Raw genomic sequence first — 22,295 nt, forward strand, 5'->3', positions numbered from 1 at the left:
TGCTTACAGTGAAGGACTACTGTATACATATAGTATAAGGGATCTATGACAATAACAATTTTATCAGGTCACTATTATACTGAGTTGCTTTATAATGAGTTGCTACGGTATACATATAATGGGATCTATGACCACACCCATGTTGTCTCAGGGACAGTGTTATACTTAGATGCTTATAAGGAATGACCCTGTATATGTATAATATAATGGGGTCCATGACAATACCCATTTTATCATGTCACTGTATTATACAGAGTTGCTTTATAATGAGTTGCCATGGTATACATATATACCGCTCCCTCGATAACTCGCGCCCGGATAACTCGCGATCCCGCTTATAACGCGGTGTCCATCTTGGCTTCCGATTTTTTCCAGAGAAAATGTATTTAAAATGTCTTTAAAATATGCTGAACTTGAAAAAATTACGATAAGAATTGATAAATTAAACCTTGATACATTGCTCGTTTTATCATCGAAAATGGTGATTAATGCCCGTAAATCCATATTTTGAAATTTGCAAGTTCTAAAGAAGAATTAATTTCAGAGATCTCGAAAACGCTTAATTACGCGTATTTGGACGCCAATTTTTGATCTGGGACGCAGAAAATCACTGAGGCGGGAGTCCTCCATACGCATGTAATAGGTGCGCAGGAAAATTCAAAGATTTGCCGGTCCTGTTTCAGCCACCTGCTTTGTGGGAAAATGTGTTGATCAGTTAACTGTGCTGATATTTACAATGACAGAATTCAGTGACTGAAAGACTCTTTGATGTACTGTTGCCATTTTATAAGAGTACATTAAAAAAAAAAAAGAACATGATGCAAGAGCTAGGCAGCTAGTTCAAAGGCTTTGACTAGCGGCCGAGTGAGAAAATGTACCGATATTTAGTGATTGACTTCAGAGGCAGAAAGACCCAGTTTTAATATCCTAGCGAGACCTCTGTTTAATGATATCATATATTATGTAAGTTTTTATGATAAATAGTTGTCAGTATACTGTAAATAAACAGTCTGGTGAAATAGCTATCAATGAAAACTTCTGGTAAATGCTAACAGGTGGCAACAGAGAATGAAATAAACACCAGTTAAACGTCTTCCTGTGTGAAAGTCACGTTCTAATCCTTTAATTCCGTTTCAGTGTAAACATTATAATCACAACATATTATGTTCATTGAAAACATGAAAAGAGTCAATCGACCGTCACATCGAAACCCGTGAGTACTTCTGTGAGAACCTAATTACATGTACATGCCGGCTTTGTTTTGATCAACAACTTGGGGAAGTGTTTGTTGCATTAAAAAAAAATCGATTACAAGAGACCTCGGGTGCTGGATTAAGGGTCTTGGAGCTGCCTTTGACGTAAAGCAAAACAGTAACAGAGACAACGACGATGATAGTGACTTCGAATGTTTCAGTGAAACTGATGTCATTAATGCCGAGGCTGTTTGGGAGAAATTCGTACAGACTTATGGTCCTGAGACGGGCATTTCTCTTGATATGGAGGAGTGGATTTGTGCTGACAATGATTGCCCCACAGCCGAATATATGTCAGATGAAACTATAATTATTTTTATAGCGAACAAATTTGCAGCAGAAGACGATTCTAACTGGAGTAACACAAGTGTTGAAAGTGATGCAGATGCAGATGTTGCACCCGTGGGGGTGGGCCCTCTGCACAGGAAGCAATCAAATATTTTGATATTGCCATAAGGTGGCTGGAGAGCCAAAATGTTGACTACGTAAAGCTCATGCGGTTGAGAAATCTGAGGGATTTTGCTCGGCGGCAGAGAAACCAAGGAGCAACACACACACACAAAAATAACTGATTTTTTCAAAAAGTGAATTGATATTTGTCAAGCATGGCACTAACGGCAAGTATTAACTTGTTCTAATTTACATTGTTTTAAATTTGTAGACCAATTAAATATGTCTGTACTGATAACCCTTGTTTGTTTTTGTTTTCCATTTTACTTCTATCACATTTAAAAATATTTATCTATCGTTCGATCGACACTGTTTCTCGAAAAGAGTCGATCTTTTGTATATAAAAGAACGTCTAATTTGGATCAAACAATGAAACTAGAATGTATCCAATTCAACATAAAAATTAGTGACGAAGTACACAATGTGTGAAGTGGTACACATGTTAAGCGAACGGAAACCACGTGGAATAATGTTTTCGATGATCGCCTCAATATACTGTAATTTATCCTGAAATTAATGTTGTCCTATGAGGAAATAATAAAGTACACCGTTATGAAGAGATATTTATTAACATTTAATCTCAGAACGATTATAAAGTGAGTATTCAACAGTATAATCTGCCAAACCCCACCCCCCTTATTTCTCCGTTATGTCGTCAATCACTTTATTGGTTTTGGGCTTATTTTATAGGTCCCTCGATAACTCGCGCCTCACTTATAGTGCGGTCGATGTTTCTGGACCCCGATGTGCGCGAGTTATCGAGGGAGTGGTGTAGTATAATTGGATCCATAACCACACCCATGTTATATCAGGGACTGTGTTGTACTGAGATGCATATAATGAGGGATCATTGTACTTTCAACAGCATTGGATTCTTTTGGGGTTGGTGGAAACTGGAGAATCTGCAGAATTATATTGACCTTAAATAATTGACCACTTACCCTTACACATGTCAGTAAAAGGAATGAACCCAGGCACCTAGAGGTGCACAGCAAGTCACTCTCCTCACAGCTCAGATTCAAATTATCCCATTGTCAGAACAGTTTTGATCCATAAGTCATATTAACTTTACTCCATTGTCTGCTTGGGTAAATACCTAAAAACCTTGACTGAACCCTATTTCTTTGCATCTGCAAACATATTAACCTGATTGAGAAGAACTGAAAAGGAACCTAAACTATGTATAACATCTCATCTGTACCAAATTATGACATCATTGGTATATTATGAAATCTGATTCTGCCCGAATTGACACCATTGGCCTGGTATTCCGTTAGGACAGTAAAGAGTCTCTGTTTTCCTTCTTACATATTATTAAAGCATTCACATTCTGCCCTAACTGACACCATTGGCCTGGTATTCCATTAGGCCAGTAAAGAGTCTCTGTTTTCCTTCTTACATATTATTAAAGCATTCACATTCTGCCCTAACTGACACCATTGGCCTGGTATTCCATTAGGCCAGTAAAGAGTCTCTGTTTTCCTTCTTGCATATTGTTAAAGCATTCACATTCTGCCCTAACTGACACCATTGGCCTGGTATTCCAATAGGCCAGTAAAGAGTCTCTGTTTTCCTTCTTACATATTATTAAAGCATTCACGTTCTGCCCTAACTGACACCATTGGCCTGGTATTCCATTAGGCCAGTAAAGAGTCTCTGTTTTCCTTCTTACATATTACACATATTATTAAATCATTCACATTCTGCACTGAACTTCTTTAAATGAAAGATCAAATAAAACACACTCTTTATTGTATGAACTTTTATCCTGATGGCATTTTGCCATTGTACTAGTGGTGTTATCCTATTAAGGGGAAATAACCCATTGTGATGAGTAAGTGTTGACCACAGCAACATACAGGTCCTTTAAAGCTGCATTCCTTTGCACACAAAAAATAATTAAAACTTGAGATAATGGCATGACATGATTTTGTAGCTCTCCCAGTGACTTGTGGCAAAATTATTTTGAACAAAGGTACACCAAAGTCCAGAAAATAACGTGAAATTTGGGCACAGGTCAAAAATATTGGGCAGCTGATTTAGCATTGAAAAGGTGAGGTGTTTTCCAATACATACAGGGACGGAAAATAGTGATGGGAAGACAGGAAAACAGTTATGTTCAACCTGTTTGAATTTTCCTGAGTTAGGTGATAGATTAAAAAACATTAACAATGGTACATACAATTCAAAGGTTGACCTCATGCATGCTTTTGCAATAAGCAAAGCTCATTTGTTACTGTGCTTCTGTATTGAATCTGCAAACCTTCCAACTCTTATGATTTTGCCATTGTCTTACAAAAATTACCCTTAAAATATGGACTTAAAGTATATTAGCAAACACTTCAGAAAAATGATCGTTGCCAAAAAATCTGGATACTTTGTTCATCTGTGTTTTATTTCAATTGGGTATCATCATAGAATTATTGAAATTAGTCAGGGAACCAGACTAACTTTACAGCAACACCCCAGACACTTGAAACTGCACCTATTCGTTCATGTGAAGCATCTGCATGATTAAACTGTTGATTATAGAATTTCTAAAAATGGCATCCAGAAAGCAATGCATTGTTAAGATGAAAGGGAAAATAAGCTTCTAGGAAGTGTTAACAATAAACACAGAAGAATAAAAAGGAGTATTTAGATTCTTGTGAATAAAAGCTGGAAAGGACACAATTACGCTTATTGGACATCACATGCCAATTTGAGTATGTCTCGTGGCTGGATATATGACTGCCGTCATCATGTGAAATGGAAAAGAATTTCCAAGAATTATGTAAAGTTGTGAGATAGCAACAAGCCATTGAGCTGCATAGGGTTTGTAACTAGAGTTTGTGGAACTGTATTAGTGGTAAATAAAGTATGCATACTTTACAACCATTTCAGTTGAACATAATGTTTATCATTGATATGTCGAACTTTTAATTACATTTTCCAGCGTTACAATAGCAGTTATTGATATTTTGTTACACCTTACTGAAAACTGGTCAATCTTACAGACAAAAATCAACTGCCTTACTGAGATGGACTCATCAGGGTTGGCAGGTCTTAATCTGATGTTCCTGAGCCCCTACACAGACCTGGTAATATGTATGTCTTACCTGACTCCCTCAGAAGGTGACAGTTTCTGGAGCAAACTGGACATTTTGGTTGGACTTGTCTGTTAAGATGATCATTATCCATTGTTGAAAAAGACACTGATCATATTATTATTTTTTTAAAATCACTTTTGAAAAGAAATGCAGCTTTATGTTGAGTTTAATACATAATACAGTACAAACTTTATGACAAATCCCATCCATAATACACTATAGACTTTGTGACAAATTCAGTACATTATACATTATGAACTTTGTGACGAGTTCAGTACGTAATACAGTAAGAACTTTGTGACAAGTTCAGTATATTACACAGTAAGAACTTTCTGACAAGTTCAGTATATTATACAGTAAGAACTTTCTGACAAGTTCAGTACATAATACAGTATAAACTTTGTGACAAGCTTAGTGCATAAAACAGTATAAATTTTGTGACAAGCTCAGTATATAATACAGTATGAACTTTGTGCACATTATACAGGTTCATAAATACAATATTACCTTTATTAATAAGACAGGATATTTACAGGTCAGATAGTCTGTGTAAAAGCTAAATGATGTTTAAATTTTTATTTTTGAATCTTTCATATCTGCAAAATTCATATTTGTTATTATAAATCTCATTTTCACCATTAATGAAAAAGTGTGTTTAAAAGTATGACCCTCACAATTGTTTTCACAGATATTCCCTGCCCCATGCATACATTTGGAAGTGATGTTTCACTTGAACAAAGAACTCAGTGATACTTAAGTTATAATGTATTGATTTGCAGTAGATTATGGAATGAATAATGATACACACAGATTGTAGTGTATGGATTTGCAGTAAATAATTAAATGAATACACAGGTTATATGTATTGATTTGCAGTAGATTATGAAATGAATAATGATACACAGGTTATAGTGTTTGGATTTGCAGTAGATTATGCAATGAATAATGATACACAGGTTATACGTATTTCTGATTTTTATTACAATTTGTGACATATACTGCACAAAATCCCTCCTTTTCGCTTACGATGACCACATTCAATATCCTTCCGCATTAGTCAATAGCTGACTCATTCTAGATTCACGTCAAACATAACAGTTAACTGGGCCTATGTCAAGAAGGTGATGCAGTTGGTAATTTTGGAGAGTCTAGCTTATCATTAATTTTAGCCGTAAATTTTAGCAATTTGTTGGAATAAATTTTACTAACACAGTTTTCTACAAAAAGCATGAACGTTTTAAATTTGAAAGATTTTGTCCATGTCTGACCTATTAAAAATTGTTCATATCTTTTTATACGCCTACCATGAGGCAGAGTGTATTACACTGTGACATCCATCTGTCTCTCTGTTACCTGTTTCATTGCTGCTGAAGCACACAAATTGTTCCTCTCAAGGCCACTGTGACTGAAAGAAGAATAATGGTTTCTGCTCAGTAATGTTAGTTATATAGACCTGGACCATATTTTGTGCTTGGCTTCATTTTGGTGTTAAAATTCAAAAAAGATCAAGATCGCCATAACTAAAAGAAGAAAAAATGGTTTCTAGTGACACGAAAGCTAAGTTATTGAATGTGTACCTTCAGCAGAGTTTCTAGATGACATATATTGGTTAAGAAAGAGGTCTGTATATGTTGGGGTCAAAAGAGGTTACTGTGACTGAAAGAAACATGGTTAATGCATGATAATTTTAATTCTGGGTCACATACCTTGAGCAGAGTTTGTAGAGGGCCTGTACATAAAGCATTGAAGAGGCTTGTTGATTTTGGGGTCAGAAAGTCAAAGGTCAAGTCTTGGACATATATGATTCTGCAGTATAAATTTTATTCTAAAATAGTGTTGAGGTCAAAGAGACCTGTTGATCAGTAGTCTTCAGAGGCAACAATACCACAGAGAGGACTATTAAAAACTGAATGGGCATATAATGTGTCATTCACTATATTCTTGTTTTTCCATGCTGTTACTTGAAGTCTGAATTTGTTGTCTCCCCTTCTTTTTTGTTACTATTACATTGCATTCCACCCCTGTTTAGCCTTGTATCTTATTTAATTAAAACAAACCCCATTATGTTTTTCTGATACACACTGACCATAATTTTATACTTTACGGGATAGGTAAAATTATCCGGATACATGTATGTGGCCAGGATGTTGAATATTATGTGATAATATGTATACTTTCTGTACTGTTCTCAAAGACGCTTTTGAAATATAGGGAACCAAATACAATCATATTGAATTCTCTTATTCTTCTTTTAGATGGAGAGCCCTTTGTGACTGGCTGTAACATTGACGGCTATATCCCCATGAGGTTTACATCAGGAACCACTCTAGTTGTCACAGGAGAGATAACACCAGACAGTATATAATCATCTGCTTAGAAGACAATAATGGAAGTTTAGCTGAAAGTTTAAACTGAACTTGTATTACATCTGTTAGCATTCATTCCACATATATTAGCCCTTGGCCATTTTATATATTAGCCTTCAGCCAAGGTGGCATCTATCAGCTATCACATACCAAGATACAAAGGACTGCTAACCAATTTGATCACCAGCTAGATTTTATCAGTACATAATCAAATGGCTACTTAAACAACCAATTAGGAAATAGAAATAGAAATAATTTTCTATGTAGCCTGTACAAATTCAGTCATTTTAACTTTTAGATATTTTTTTCATCCAGTTTTCCTGAATTTTTACAAGAATGAATCTCATGTCACTCACTGGGAATTATTTCAAAATAAATAATTGGATGGTGCATTCTGTTTTTCCAAGGGGTTAGATTAATAACAATGCTTACAGTTTACATGAAGGTGAGATTAGCTTCAATCTGATTAAAATCAGATCTCCACTGTCTTACATGAAGATCTGACAGTGACTGCTTAGGGGTCATGTTCTGATAACCTTTGAATTAGCCAATGGAAATGCATCTTTCAGAAATCTTAAAGAGAATCAATCATTGAGCACACATTGATTCTGTTCATCTGTACTGCTCATTCTCCCAATGCAAAGATATAAGACTTCATCTGATTGGCTGATACAATGAGTGATTATACTAATAACAGGTCACCAGTACATGACTCCTAAGTAGTCATTGTCAGATCTTCACGTAGAACAGTGGAGATGTGATTTTAATCACTTTGGATTAGCTTGGTCATTGTGATGGAATAAACTAATAAACTGAAAGGAAACCATAAAAATGAACTAAACCACCATTTATCCAATATATGTACCAAAGCCAGGGTTTGAACCTATGACAACAGAGGTAAGAAATAAGCATGATACCACTGCACTATCCATGACAGCTCACTTTGTCATATAGTTCTTCTTAAATGACCATACTGGTATGATACTGTACCTGTGATCATACCATGGAAACCAGTCCTACCCCCACCCACCCAAAAAAATGTATGATTTTTTTTTATTGACCTGTTGTTTTGGGTGAATATATTTGGCTAAAATTTAAATTATGACCTGGTATACAATTGTTTGTGTTTATGCATATGTGTTTGTGCTCAAACTCTGATAATTTCTTCAAACATACAGTGTATAGCCACAAGTATGACTTTAAAAATTCTTCAAGGCCTTACATGTATTCGGGTTTTGAAAGGTTGCAAAAACAAAAATTGTTTTAGATTTGGCTGAAGCATATGACAGAACACTGATTTCAGCATAATCAGACACTGAAAAACTTAGATACCATTTTACAGTGTACTGTCCCAATATCATTATAATAGTGCCAATATTATCTGAGGTACAAATAAAAAAATTGCTTCCAGCTGGTAATTGGCAAATATTCAGTTGTATACAGCCAGTAATTGGCAAATATTCTATTGCATAAAGCTGGTAATTGGCAAATATTCTATTGCATACAGCCAGTAAATATCAAATAATCTATTGCATACTGACAGTAATTAGCAAATATTCTATTGCATACAGCTGGTAATTGGCAAATATTATGCTGCATACAAAGACTTACCATATATACATAATAATAATAATAATAATAATGAGGACTTTGTATAGTACCTAATCTTTAGCTCTGAGTGCTTTACAACATTAGACAACACCTATAACATAAAAAAAACATAATGATATTATTACACAAAACAAACACCATGAAATTAAAAACAAACAACATGCTGAAAATATTTAAGGTAGGGAACATTATTAGGTCTTTAAGTTTGTTCTTGCAGTCGAAATAAGTGAGTTTTAAGAACACTCTTAAATGGGATCGCTGTGTCTTTATGTCTAAATTCTGTGGGCGATATAAATTGCATATAAATTTAATCTAACTACCAACTGTGTAGACCCACTGATGCACATGCTGTTTGTTGGGATTAGTAAGCAGAACAAACAACATACACCCTGATCTGATGGCAGAATATTCAAGAGCAGATCAGGGTTGGTGCTAATTTCAGTTGGACCTTGACTTGTATGCAATATATACAGTAATATTTATGAACAATGCAAACACTTGAATGCTGATAATCAAAGACATAGTCATCCCATTTAAGACTTTAGTTTGTCATTTTCATGTGCTTGTTCATACACAAACTGAAGTGAGAGGTAAATCAAACACAGCCCCCTATGTGTTGTTTGCATTGTCTGGTTTGAAATAGTTTTTTAAATTGTGTTTCTTTGATGTTTGAAGAAATTTACACCATCATTGTGTTGAGAAGAATACTAATTTAGTCATGGTAACATTGTATTATTGTAAACAATTTCGCATTCAGTAGAATTGGGTTATATAGTCAGTGTAATTTCATAGCAGTTCAAAGTTATTTTTCTTGCACTCATATTTCATGCATTGAACAATGGGAAGAATATAAATTTACACAGCAATCTTGTCTTAAAAATGTTGCTTTGTGTAAACATTTCTTGTTTGATTTTAAGCCAATAAAAAGTAAATATTTCCATGACAAAATGACATTGATTTCTCTGAGGGCTGTTTCTTTTAAACATACATGGTAACCAGGGAAGGCTTTTTTTAAAAATTGCCAGGGCACATTGATGTTAGAGAGTTCATATTAACCCTTTACCTCATGCAAGCGTCTTTGGACGCCACTACTCCATTCACATGGAAGCGCCTTTTGATACCTCTACAAGATTCGCATGGAAGCGCCTTTTGACGCCTGCTGTAAACATCAGCCATTTTGAGCTGGTTTTCGTAGCGCCACCTTAGGGGAAAACCCCCCATTAGATACTACATTCATTTCTGCAAATGACAATTACGTCAGATCACATGGTCACTATTTATGCACTGGTCGATATCTGCTATTTAAAGTAACTGGGTCATAATCTCCACTCTCCAAAATGGCGATCGTGGATTTCATTCAGTGCGTACGAAGTTTTCACGATTAGAATCACAACCATGAGCCTTCAATAACTTAGGTAAAGGCTCTGATATTGATGTAGGCAGCAATTAGTTTTTTTATAAATTATCAAATTCAGATGACTTAGTGATGTAGACGCACACGAAAACCTTGTAAATTTCAAGTATTGGAAATGGCAGCTATGGTTGGTCACGCAGCCTCACTGACATGATGGTATACGAGTTCTCTCAAGATTTTAAAGCACATAAAAAATTCTTCCGTTAAAAATAATTACACAGCTTTAACAATTGGACTTTACTCTTAAATTTTTCCACATATAATAGATGTGTACCAAAAATGTAAAATGGTTAAAATTGCTGTTAAACGTAACATGCACTACATTGCTTAACATTTCACAGGTAGTATTTCATTCAATACTTACAAAGTTTTCATGATTAGAATCTCAACTATGAAAGATTCAATAACTTAGGTAAAGGCTCTGATATTTATGTAGGCAGCAATTAGTTTTTATTGATTATCAAATTCAGATGACTTAGTGATGTAGACGTAGATGAAAAACATGTAAATTTCGAGTATGGGAAATGGCAGCTACGGTTGGTCACGCGGCCTCACTGACGTGATGGTGAACGAGTTTTCTCTCGATTTTAAAGCACATAAAAAATTATTCCGTGAAAAATAATTACACCGGTATTACAATCGGACTTTACTCTTAAATTTTTCCACCTATAATATTTGATGTACCAAAAATGTAAAATGGTTAAACGTAACATACACTACATTGCTTAACAGTTCACAGGCAGGCCTATGCGTATGCTACTAGGTAACAGGTGTTCTATTTATAGTGTGCTGCACTTTGTCACTATGCTGTATGAGGTAAAGGGTTAAAATGATAAGAAAATTCTAAATTGCATCTATGAGTGAGTAGCCCACATTAAAAGTGCCTTCCCTGGGTCCCAGGTATGTTTTACTGGAACAGCCCTGACAGTCTCTATTTACCTGTATCAGAGCACTCTGAAAACATGTTCCCTTAATTCCTTTTATTATGGCATATGTTGGGTAACTTTTAAATGTACAAATCAGAAATATTTTTCAAGTACAGTTTTAACTTCTGCACATAAATGTTTTTAAAAACATTTTTTGCATTTAGATTTATTTTGCATCTTTTTTACTTTTCATATTTTTCTACTAGATCTAAGGAGAGAAAATGTTGCTGATAGTATATTTTTAGGCAAATTGATTGTTGTTTTAGCTGATTTTAAATAAATGTTTGTTGTGTGTTTATACTTTGTATATACTGCTTGCAAAGCCCATGTTTTATGGTAAAGTTACACAGTTGAAGGTCTGCAGATTATGTCACAATCCCTATCCAGATCATAAAAATGCACTGTGTAGCATGTAAAAAATATGAAAGGTGCCATCATTCACATCCTGTTTGGGGCACATCTCACTAATTTGTTTGATTATGTTAATGTCATTCTGCTAATCTCTTTATCTGATTAAATACCTCATAATCTCTTTATCTTTCTGTTGATCAAAAGAAAGATCCATGTACCAAAAAAAACGTACCATATATTCCCTAATTAATACAACAAGGGGCATTACATTTTCCAAATAGGGTGTATTTATTAGAGCACAGTAATGAAAGCTAAAGTTCTTTTATTGTACTCGTATAATGACCAAATGTACATATGGGTACCTTTCTGCCCCTGAATTCAGTCACTGGAAATATCAGCAGTTAAAATGATGAATCGATCAACACATTTTCCCACTCAGCAGCTGATTGAAGTAGGACATGCAAATCTTTGATTTTGCCGCCAAGCTATTGCATCATATTTAACACTACATGTGTGCCTGTCACTTTAGAAATATGTACATTGTAACAGTGTGATTAACTGAAACTTATGCAGAATTTTGTTGTAATCATTGATCTGAAACACACAGAATTGAAAAGTTCAGATCTTACATTGCATCCGTAAAAAATACTCTGTTCTTAAAAAAGGGGAGAGAGCATTAATTAGGGAATATATATTCAGTCTTTAATCAGAATACAAGTTTGACTGCTGTTTTTCATCTAAATCCATTTTGAGATAAAATGCATTGCTAACCTATTCAGTTTGAATGAAAACTAGATGTAATTTGTACATGGTTTTTGTGATGCCTTGTTTGATTCAGTGTCAGCTTTTTGTGCAACCACTGCAACATTGTATGCAGTTATGCTTCAGTCTGTCTTGGTACAAACACAGAAATCACTCAACATTGACAAAAATTTAGTAAGCTTGTTTATATGCAAAAGAAGATGAACTGATTATATTTTTTTCACCACTAAAGTATCTGTTGTACCCTTATCGCATCTGTGGGATAGGATATACAGATTACCCATGTCCATTTATCTCATCACATCACAAGTCGCAAATGTCATTTCTACTAGTTCACCTTTGAAAGACTTCATGGTTCAAATTCAACTTTTATGAGTTTTTTTAAGTAAAAAGACATAGATCAAATTTGATTTTCATCGTTTTCAACAAAACTTTATTAAGTCTTTGCCCCTGTTTGGCATGAAACTTTATTAAGTCTTTGCCCCTGTTTGGCATAAAACTTTGCCTTTTAGTTGCATTGCATTGGTCTGTCACATAGAGACATTTCTGTATTGGTTTTTGTTTGTTTGTTTATTTTTACTTTGCCTTGTTAACAGAATTAATCAGAAACTGCTAGTTCTGGGTAAATTAAATTTGTTGAAATTGTATAAATGCACAAGTGACCTTGCTTGTAGATGACCTGAGGAAACTTTTATCCTTTATATTCTTTAGACTACACTAGTCCCCTGACTGTATAGAACCTTAATGTGACATGGTCCCTTGAGACTACACTAGTCCCCTGACTGTATAGAACCTTAATGTGACACGGTCCCTTGAGACTACACTAGTCCCCTGACTGTATAGAACCTTAATGTGACACGGTCCCTTGAGACTACACTAGTCCCTGACTGTATAGAACCTTAATGTGACATGGTCCCTTGAGACTACACTAGTCCCCTGACTGTATAGAACCTTAATGTGACATGGTCCCTTGAGACTACACTAGTCCCCTGACTGTATAGAACCTTAATGTGACATGGTCCCTTGAGACTACACTAGTCCCCTGACTGTATAGAACCTTAATGTGACATGGTCCCTTGAGACTACACTAGTCCCCTGACTGTATAGAACCTTAATGTGACACGGTCCCTTGAGACTACACTAGTCCCTGACTGTATAGAACCTTAATGTGACACGGTCCCTTGAGACTACACTAGTCCCTGACTGTATAGAACCTTAATGTGACACGGTCCCTTGAGACTACACTAGTCCCCTGACTGTATAGAACCTTAATGTGACATGGTCCCTTGAGACTACACTAGTCCCCTGACTGTATAGAACCTTAATGTGACATGGTCCCTTGAGACTACACTAGTCCCCTGACTGTATAGAACCTTAATGTGACACGGTCCCTTGAGACTACACTAGTCCCTGACTGTATAGAACCTTAATGTGACATGGTCCCTTGAGACTACACTAGTCCCTCACTGTATAGAACCTTAATGTGACACGGTCCCTTGAGACTACACTAGTCCCCTGACTGTATAGAACCTTAATGTGACATGGTTCCTTGAGACTACACTAGTCCCTGACTGTAAAGCAACTTAATGCAACACAGTCCCTTAAATAACACAAGTTTGATAAAAATTTACATTGGAGGAATCTTTAGTTTATAAATTTAACTTTTGATTGATCAGGACTTATTTTTTGATTTCATATAAAACTTCATGTAATGTGGTTTTGCATGCAACATTCATATAGTAACATACCATATATACTGGCTTTTAAGTCCGGTCAAACTGAAGACAACATAGACCCTGATCTGCCATTGCATAATGTGCCAGCAGATCAGGGTTTATGTTTGTTTTTCTATTGATTCTTCCTAACAAACCACATAGACATAGATCTGCCACCACATGATATAATGGCAGATGGGGGCCTATGCAGTTTTGCAGTTAGATCTAACTATAAGTGAGTTTATACTGTAAGCCTTGGATATAAGATACACATGTATAAAAGTAGCTTTACCCATAATGCAGCACATGACTGTCAACAGCAGTATTGAGGAATCACTATAAATATATTATACTTTGTATTAATCCAAGTATTCATTTGACTTTAAAATGAACTACGTTGTGAATTTTATTATTCTGCAAATATACATTTTATCTAGCTAAAATGAATTTGTACAAGATATGTTCTGCTTTTAGCTTTGATATTCTAGTTCACAGGACAAGCAGAATAATTCTAAAAGCTTGATCTCCTGTAATAATAATCCAGTAAGTAATGTTTACCTAATATTGAAGATTATAAATGTGTATTAATAATACCAGTAATCTTTATCAATATTTAAAAAGTAGACTGTAGTAAACCAATTAGGTTACACTGGAAAAATTTTATATATGCATATTTACTGTAACCTAATTGATTTACTAGTCTGATAAAGTTTACTGGTATTACTAATACATGTTTATAATCTTCATTATTAAGTAAACATTACTTACTGGATTATTATTAGAATGTATATATATTTGGAGGCAAACCAGGTTAAGTGTATAAACTTGTGGAACTTTAATGAACACAGCAAACTTGGGAAGCATTGCTGACAAGTTCAACAAAACTTGTTTTTATTGTACACTGAGGTGTGCTTACATTTTAACAGGTACTAAGTTTTACATTCATTTTCATCTTCATTCTGTTTAGTGACATAGCTGAGAAAGATAATGTATGTACCATGCAGTTAACTTTTCAGAAATTTTGTATGTAAACATGCCAGTGGTCATTGTATGTCAAAGGGCTAAACTTTTAGCTCACCAAGACTGTTGAATATGGAGGGTCTGAACCAGTTTCTGCAGTTATTTTTTTCTTGATTCTGTGCAGTGTTTCAGATATAAAGCAGGCTTCACAAAAAGTGTAATGTTTTATGGGTACTAGGTCAGTGAATAGTCCCAAGAAAAGATACTGTATTCCATGCAGCAAGATAATGTATTCATCGCAGCAACTGGTATGGTCCATCATGCCATGAGAAATTATTTGTACAGCAAACATAATAAGTTTAAACTTTAAAATGTAAAAAATGTAAACATGCACTTAATTCATCAATTAAAAAATCAAAACAATGATTCTGTGCACACCTTCAGACAAATACCAGATTTATCCAATTTTCCTTCAATCTTGCCATCATTTTTGTTCAGATGTTATCGTCTTCATGTAGTGACTCTTTTAAACAATCAGAGAATGTCAGTCAAAAGAATGTCACAGAAAGTAAATGAGGAAACATTGAACTAGTTTCAGTAAATTTTCAATATTTGTATACTGTACCACGTGTGATCATAGTTTTCTTGGGTCTTTTTTTTTTTTAAGTCACAGCTGGAATACATGTTGTGGACACCAGAAGACTCTATTGTTTACTTTTAGCTATTGTTTAGAATTTCCCACAGATTTTTCTTACTGAAAAGATAGAGTTTGCAACCACATCTTTAGCATCAGTTGTTAATTTTTGTAGAGTACATGCTAGTGGGAAGTGAGATATTGCAGTGACTTTTTGGGTGTCATAAGTGTCAGCATTTAAGGTTTTGGCTTAAGCTTTCTTGCACTACTTTGACTGTGGTCTCAACATGCAGACCCATACTGTTTTGTTGCTAGGTAACCAGGTAGGTCATAAAGCCAGATGAGCTTACGGCATGACCATATCTTGTGTGTGTCATTCACTTATCAATAGTTTTTATTTTCAGCTTCTTAAAAACCACTAAACCAGTTTCAACCTGAATTGATAGACATAATCCTGGCATGAAGGCCTTTCAGTGGTCTACAAATGATGTTATCTGTTGAATGGTCTACAAATGATGTTATCTGTTCAGTGGTCTACAAATGATGTTATCTGTTCAGTGGTCTACAAATGATGTCAATATGACCACCATTACAAAAATAAAAGAACTTTTCACCATAGTTTGGCCACTGAAAGCATTGTCATGAAAGGCATTCATTTCTGTGCAGATGATGATGTTGTTCCACTGTCAGATATGGCTGTCTTAAATTAAGCGTAAAAAACATAAAATGATTTCTCAGAAACCACAGGGCTGAATTTTAGCATACTGGCATGAAGGGCTTTAAAATTTGTGAACGATGTCCGTCCTTCGTCAAATAAGGCCACAATTACTAAAAATACAGATTTAAATTCTTCTCAAGAACTGATTAATGGAATTTGTGACTTTTTACAAATTATCTGCCATCAGCTATGGCTGGCATTGCAAAAACTAGAAAAACCTGAAAAGAAGCCTTGAAAGGAATTTAATCAAATTTGACAGAAAGCATCATGTCATGACTGGCTTTCATATTTTTATTGATGATGATGAATTCACATTGCCACTGTTACTAAAACTAAAGCATTTAAACAACTTGATGTATAAAAAAAATGCTTGACAGAATGTAATCAACTTTGAAACAAAGAATCTTGAATATCTGAAAACTGATTTTGATGTGGCATCATGTATAGATGAAACTATCCACTATAGAGAAAACTTAAAACCCTTTTCATTGTATTTGCCAACTCAGATTTCTTGGACAAGTACTCTTTCATTTGACTACCAGGCAGATGTTGTCCAGGTGAGTGACCTCAAGCCCACTTGGACCTCGTGATTAATGTTCCATTTTTGTATTGTTCAGCATGGTGATGGATTTATACTCTAATAAATTTTAAATACTAACCCCATTGCATTTTATCGTATTTAGTTTTTTTTTCTTCTCATATTTTTATCTTTAGCTGAAAGTTATTATGCATGTATGTTCTGTGGTTCTTTTTCATCCTACAAGTTATGAAAATAAATCCTAAAAGATTAAATCAATGGCTTGTGGATTACTATTTTTAGAAATGTTCCTAAACAAGCATCAGAATATTCTGCTAGACTTGTTTACACCATGTGTCAAGAAATAAAGCAATTGGAAATATTTTGTTTGTTTGTATTGTTTGATTTAAGTAATGATAATATTGTATATGATAATGTTAATATTTACATGCCCAGGTAGGAAAAAATTAATACATGTTTTATGTCTTGCATGAGATCACTTCTGGCTTTGATAGTAAACAGAAGATACTGGTATGTGACTTTCAATAAAGAATATTTCTGTTGAATATAAAGATTCTTTTTTGAAAGTCACATACCAGTATCTTCTGTATAGTTAACAGTGGTCAGCTGTAGTTTTGGTATGACTACCTAATTTGTCTCACCTGCTTAAGCAGAATACTGCTTTATTATATCAGTTGTGTACACCTAAGGTGAAAAATTAGAAGCTTTGAAATCCAATGCCATTTCCAGAAATACAGAATTATGGTAGTTTTTCCTTTGGCATACCCACATTGAAAAAAGGTAATGTTATCAGGAAGGTTATAAACTCATAACTTTGTTGATTTCCAATTATCAGAAGATGTTTAAGCTATTGAGAATGGTGAATCTAAAAACTGGATAACAATATATTTCTCACAATAAATAGACCAGAAATCCAAATGTATGAATTATCATAGTTCTCTTGTGTAATGTTAAATGAGTAAATCAAACTCGTTATTGTCGGTAATTTTCAAGAAATGTCCCAGGTAATAATTCTTTAGAAGACTTAACATTATTCCTCTTATGACATTGTGTGAAGAAATCACCATGGCCCCATCAAACTGGAAGAACCAAACTATCTGAACATCTTGTTCACCTTGGAGCAGTACCCCAAGTATGAAGAAATCACCCTAGTCCCATCAGATTGGCAGAATCAAGCAACCTGTATATGTCATATTCACACTTTGCCAGTACCAGGCTGGTACAGAAAATACAGTATAGTAACACTGATACAATCAAACTGTGTTTGCACACAAAGTTTCAACTAAATTTTAAACTCTTCAGCTATGTGACAACTGAAATCATATAAAACGTGCATCAAACCTCCACCCCCAAACAAACAAATAACCACAGACAAACAATCTCTTGCAAACGTATTAAATGCTTGATCGTTAATAAGACTATAGGGATCATCAGGGAATCCCCATATGACATCACAATTAAGCTTGTTTTAAAGCTCTATATGGCAGAACTAATACAGACTGGCCACTAAGCACAGGAAATCCTATTAATTACAGACAGCTCTTCGGCATGGATAATAACAAATTAGTACAGCCAGGAAATATTACAAGGATGGAGATGTCATTTTGAGTGCCTAACCCCCACACACAATATAGTGAACTACAACAGATTTCACAATTAACAGTTATCCAGTGATCATCTGCTTGAAAATCCAATCTGTACCCAGTCTGAACCCCTCCCTATCCTGGAAGAATCAGAGGTGGAGCATGTTATCAGGAAGCTGTCGCATAACAATGCTCCAACTCACCTTGGCATGATCATAGAACTTCTAAAATATGGCGGCCTGCCCAGGCTATATACCTTATCAGACGTCTGACAGCACCATCCAGAATGCAAATATCCATTAAGTGTTAAGTGACCAAAAAAAAGGGGAAGACCCTACCTTACTCAATAAATACATAGACATCATGGTGACAATCATTATTAGCAAACTAATAGAAACAGTGTTTCAACCTCACCTAAACAGTAAGCGGACCGCTACCCAAATAAACTTCAAGGGTTTCACAAAAAAACACCTCCCCTATCCATGCAGCACTAATGGTAACCAAAAAATGAGGCATGAGATACAAACAAGATCACAAGATAGGTGTTACGATTCCGTGGTCGCAAACTGAGTAATAGAAAGAAGCAAACCCAACAAGTTTTGTGATACTTAACAAATAATTGAATTATCAAAGTTATCAATTAACATGTGAGAGGAACTCACAGTATTATGAAGAGAATCCAAAATAAACCTGATAAAAAGTTCTACGAAAGTCGTAAAGAATGAAAATATAAATTTCAAAACCGGAAATGCAATGGTCCGCCAAGACTCGTAAGATGCCATCGTCCAGAACTCTTGAATAAGTCACACCAGCCCTGGAATAATATTATAGTCCCAATAACGAGCACTTTTATTTCCACTTAACAGTCCAAACAAATGTTTTTCCTCTCAAATAATATGCAAGTACAACATAAAACATTCTGCAGACTTAAACAGGAACACAAGAAATGAGGATGACTCCAAAATCGGAATGAATCTAATTGCTCAGTTCCCTCGTTATTTACACCTGTTGCGACTATACTTTAAAATATACCCCACATGACGGATCTTATTACTCACTTTACCTCGAAAACGCCTATTCATGTGACCTAGCCCAACCAATGGAAAGTTACTGAATTCTTCTAGAACAGTTAAAAAATCAGCCAATTAGAAATTAATCCAAATGCGCCATTAAGTTTTATAGTAAATATTATTATTAATAGATGTTAACACATACGTCAGCATCTATTTATAGATCCAATGTAATTTTACGCTCTTTAATGGACTCGGGTTATGTAGGCAAAATCTAACTAAAAATATTCTATACAGTCTACAACCATGAATAAAAATTACAAAAACTAAATCAAATCATGTACCAGGAGTTTAAAAATAAATCTCGATATACATAACATTGCAGCCAGTATAACTGATGGAGTAATAACCCTAGAAAACCCCGGAAAAATCCACCGACCCACGGAAAACTACTGGCAAGTTTTCTCACGTACCCACACCGACCGATCTCGAGATTCCAATCCACGCAGACAGAGGTGAGATGGCAGTAATCCGTAACGGAGAGCACTTTAAACCGTTCGGCCAATCGGGGCTCCTCAACGTCCAGACAGCATTAATTAGCAAAGTAAAATGGCTAGATCAACCCAGCAACCACTTCCAGGTTTGACAGGGAATTAATCAAGACTCCAAACTATCTCGTACCCTCTAGAAGTGGTTCAACAACGACCTGTTACACACAATACAACATATTAATATTGGTCATCAAGTGGGACCACCTTCATAGGATCATCCACGATAGTCGATGATGAGGCAACCCTTGCTGACAACCAGTGCCGTCAAAAAGCAGGTGATACGGGCGACCGACTGTGGATCAAAGCTTGTGGGGGAGGGGGGCTATTTTGTAGCGATTGCAGTATTTTTTCCGAGAGTAGAGGGGCCCCGATGATGACGCTCTCCCCAACGCACATTTGCGACGGTCTTGCTAACAACCCAGTAGACCCGCAAACCTAACTACAAACAATATACAAGTTTTGCAGCGCTGACCGCGTTTCAATCAACTCAAAAGTGACATCGTGATTTTCATCGGCTCTAAGAAGAGCAGCATAATGCTATAACATGGGAAAAACTATCATTAAGAAAACCGATTCAATAAGCCCTCTTGGTATTTACAAGCGAGCAGACATGAAGAGAGATATAAAGGATAGGAAATAAAATGGGAGTAGAGCGCTGTATTCCATCACAGGAGCAGGCCTACATGGAAAAATTACTATTTTGCTAGCTTCTACTCACGCCTACAAGCTTTCTACGGCCTAAAGTGACACTGATCTCCACAGCTGACCTGGTAACAATGGAAAAGTTAGAACTAGAGATTCTTCGTCAGATGCAGTATCTCCCAAAGAGATGTGCTACTGCCGCAGTTTATATATGTATAGGCTATAGGCGCAAGGCCCTTAGACCCCCATATCGAAATGAACGCCCTGGTGCTCTTTACTGGGCAGCCCGAATCGGTGGAGTTTGAGATTGCAGGCAGCATTGAAAAATGAGGGTAGAAACAGCTGATTTACCTACATCAGTAAAACCCTACAGAAATAATCCCTCCCGTCAGTCTTCGGCTTGATTCATAACCTCTCCACGCAAACAAAGAAGGAAATGTATGGTTAAGGAGGAAATTGACTAATATTGGCTCAAGACACCGGAAGAGGTTAAACTAAACAAACCGTAACATAGATCATCCATGTCCGAGACAACCCTTTGCTCCAGGCACAACCCCAATGGACATGTCACACCATTAATTTTCCATCACCTACACACACACACACACACATATATATATATATATATATATATATATATATATATATATATATATATATATATATACTAATGGAAAGAAACTTTGCTTAAAGGAAATGGCTGCCAAACAGCAGGATCCTTTCAGCATCTTACCAGATATCAAAAGCTTTGGGTGAAAACCAATGCTATGGTTGGTAGGATACAAATAGGCTTATCGGCCGTAACATTTGAATGTATTGAATTAAAATGTTTTTGTACGCCCATCACATTTTCTACTGGATAACCCTTTACCAAAAGAAAACGGCTAAGTCATGGGCGCCTGCATATAGGGGCAAGGGGAAGGGGAAGGCAAGTGCCCCACCCCGATTCCATCTCTAAACCTATTTTGGCCTACATCCGTAAAACTTAATATCTGACCACACCAAGTTCCCCATACCCATCCCCCAAAATATAATTCTGCGAAAGCCTCTGGGCTAAGTAAGTGGATGCCAAAGAGCAAGAATCTTTTCATTTTCTATTACAAATATAAAGCTCGGAATTAATGTGTAGGTTGATTGGATGAGTATATTTAAACGCAATTAAGCTAGTTTTATTCGCCGATCATATTCGCATATGAAGAACAACTTGCCGAAATTTAAAATTCCAATCAAATGCATGCCAAACAAACAACATGCTTTTAACCACCTATTAGAAATAGGTGCAATATCTTGTTTGGTTTGATGAAAACAGGCATCTAGGCACTTATGTTTGAATTAAGTTGAACTGCTTCTATGCGCCAGTCACGTTCAAGAATAGAAAAACCTTTGCCGAAAGCAGATTATTTGGACATCCATACTACAGAGCAAGAAACCTTTAGCCTTCTACCAGAAACCGAGGTGTGGATGAAAAATGCTTTGGTTGGATGAAAACGGAGTTATCCGCCCTCTAATTCATCTGTATGCGCCCATCAAATTTCCAGACGCAAAAGTTTTTGCTGAAAGGAAACATCCAAGCAAATGCACACAAATGATCATAAAGCTATTAGCTTGCTATGAGAAAATCGAAAGCTTTGAATGAAAAATGCATCGGTTGACTGAATAACAATGGTGTTGACGGCCCTTGAATTGAACTAGCCGTACGCACCCATCTGATTCTTCAATAAT

The 22,295-nt window shown here is 35.6% G+C and overlaps 1 protein-coding gene across 1 annotated transcript in view; it reads left to right on the forward strand.

The window, feature by feature from the left end:
* Window positions 1-7,334, forward strand: part of LOC149786297 (WD repeat and coiled-coil-containing protein-like) — a 127,661-nt gene extending 120,327 nt beyond the window's left edge. The window contains exon 16 of the mRNA XM_089976681.1: window positions 7,048-7,334. Coding sequence (XP_089832807.1) covers window positions 7,048-7,157 — 110 coding nt within the window. The 3' untranslated portion in view covers window positions 7,158-7,334. The remainder of the gene's footprint in view (window positions 1-7,047) is intronic.
* The last annotated feature ends 14,961 nt before the right edge of the window (window positions 7,335-22,295 follow it).

This window comes from Sinohyriopsis cumingii, chromosome 12 (genome assembly GCF_028554795.1).
Source record: "Sinohyriopsis cumingii isolate HCF-2022 chromosome 12, ASM2855479v2, whole genome shotgun sequence".
Classification (NCBI taxonomy): Eukaryota; Metazoa; Mollusca; class Bivalvia; order Unionida; family Unionidae; genus Sinohyriopsis; species Sinohyriopsis cumingii.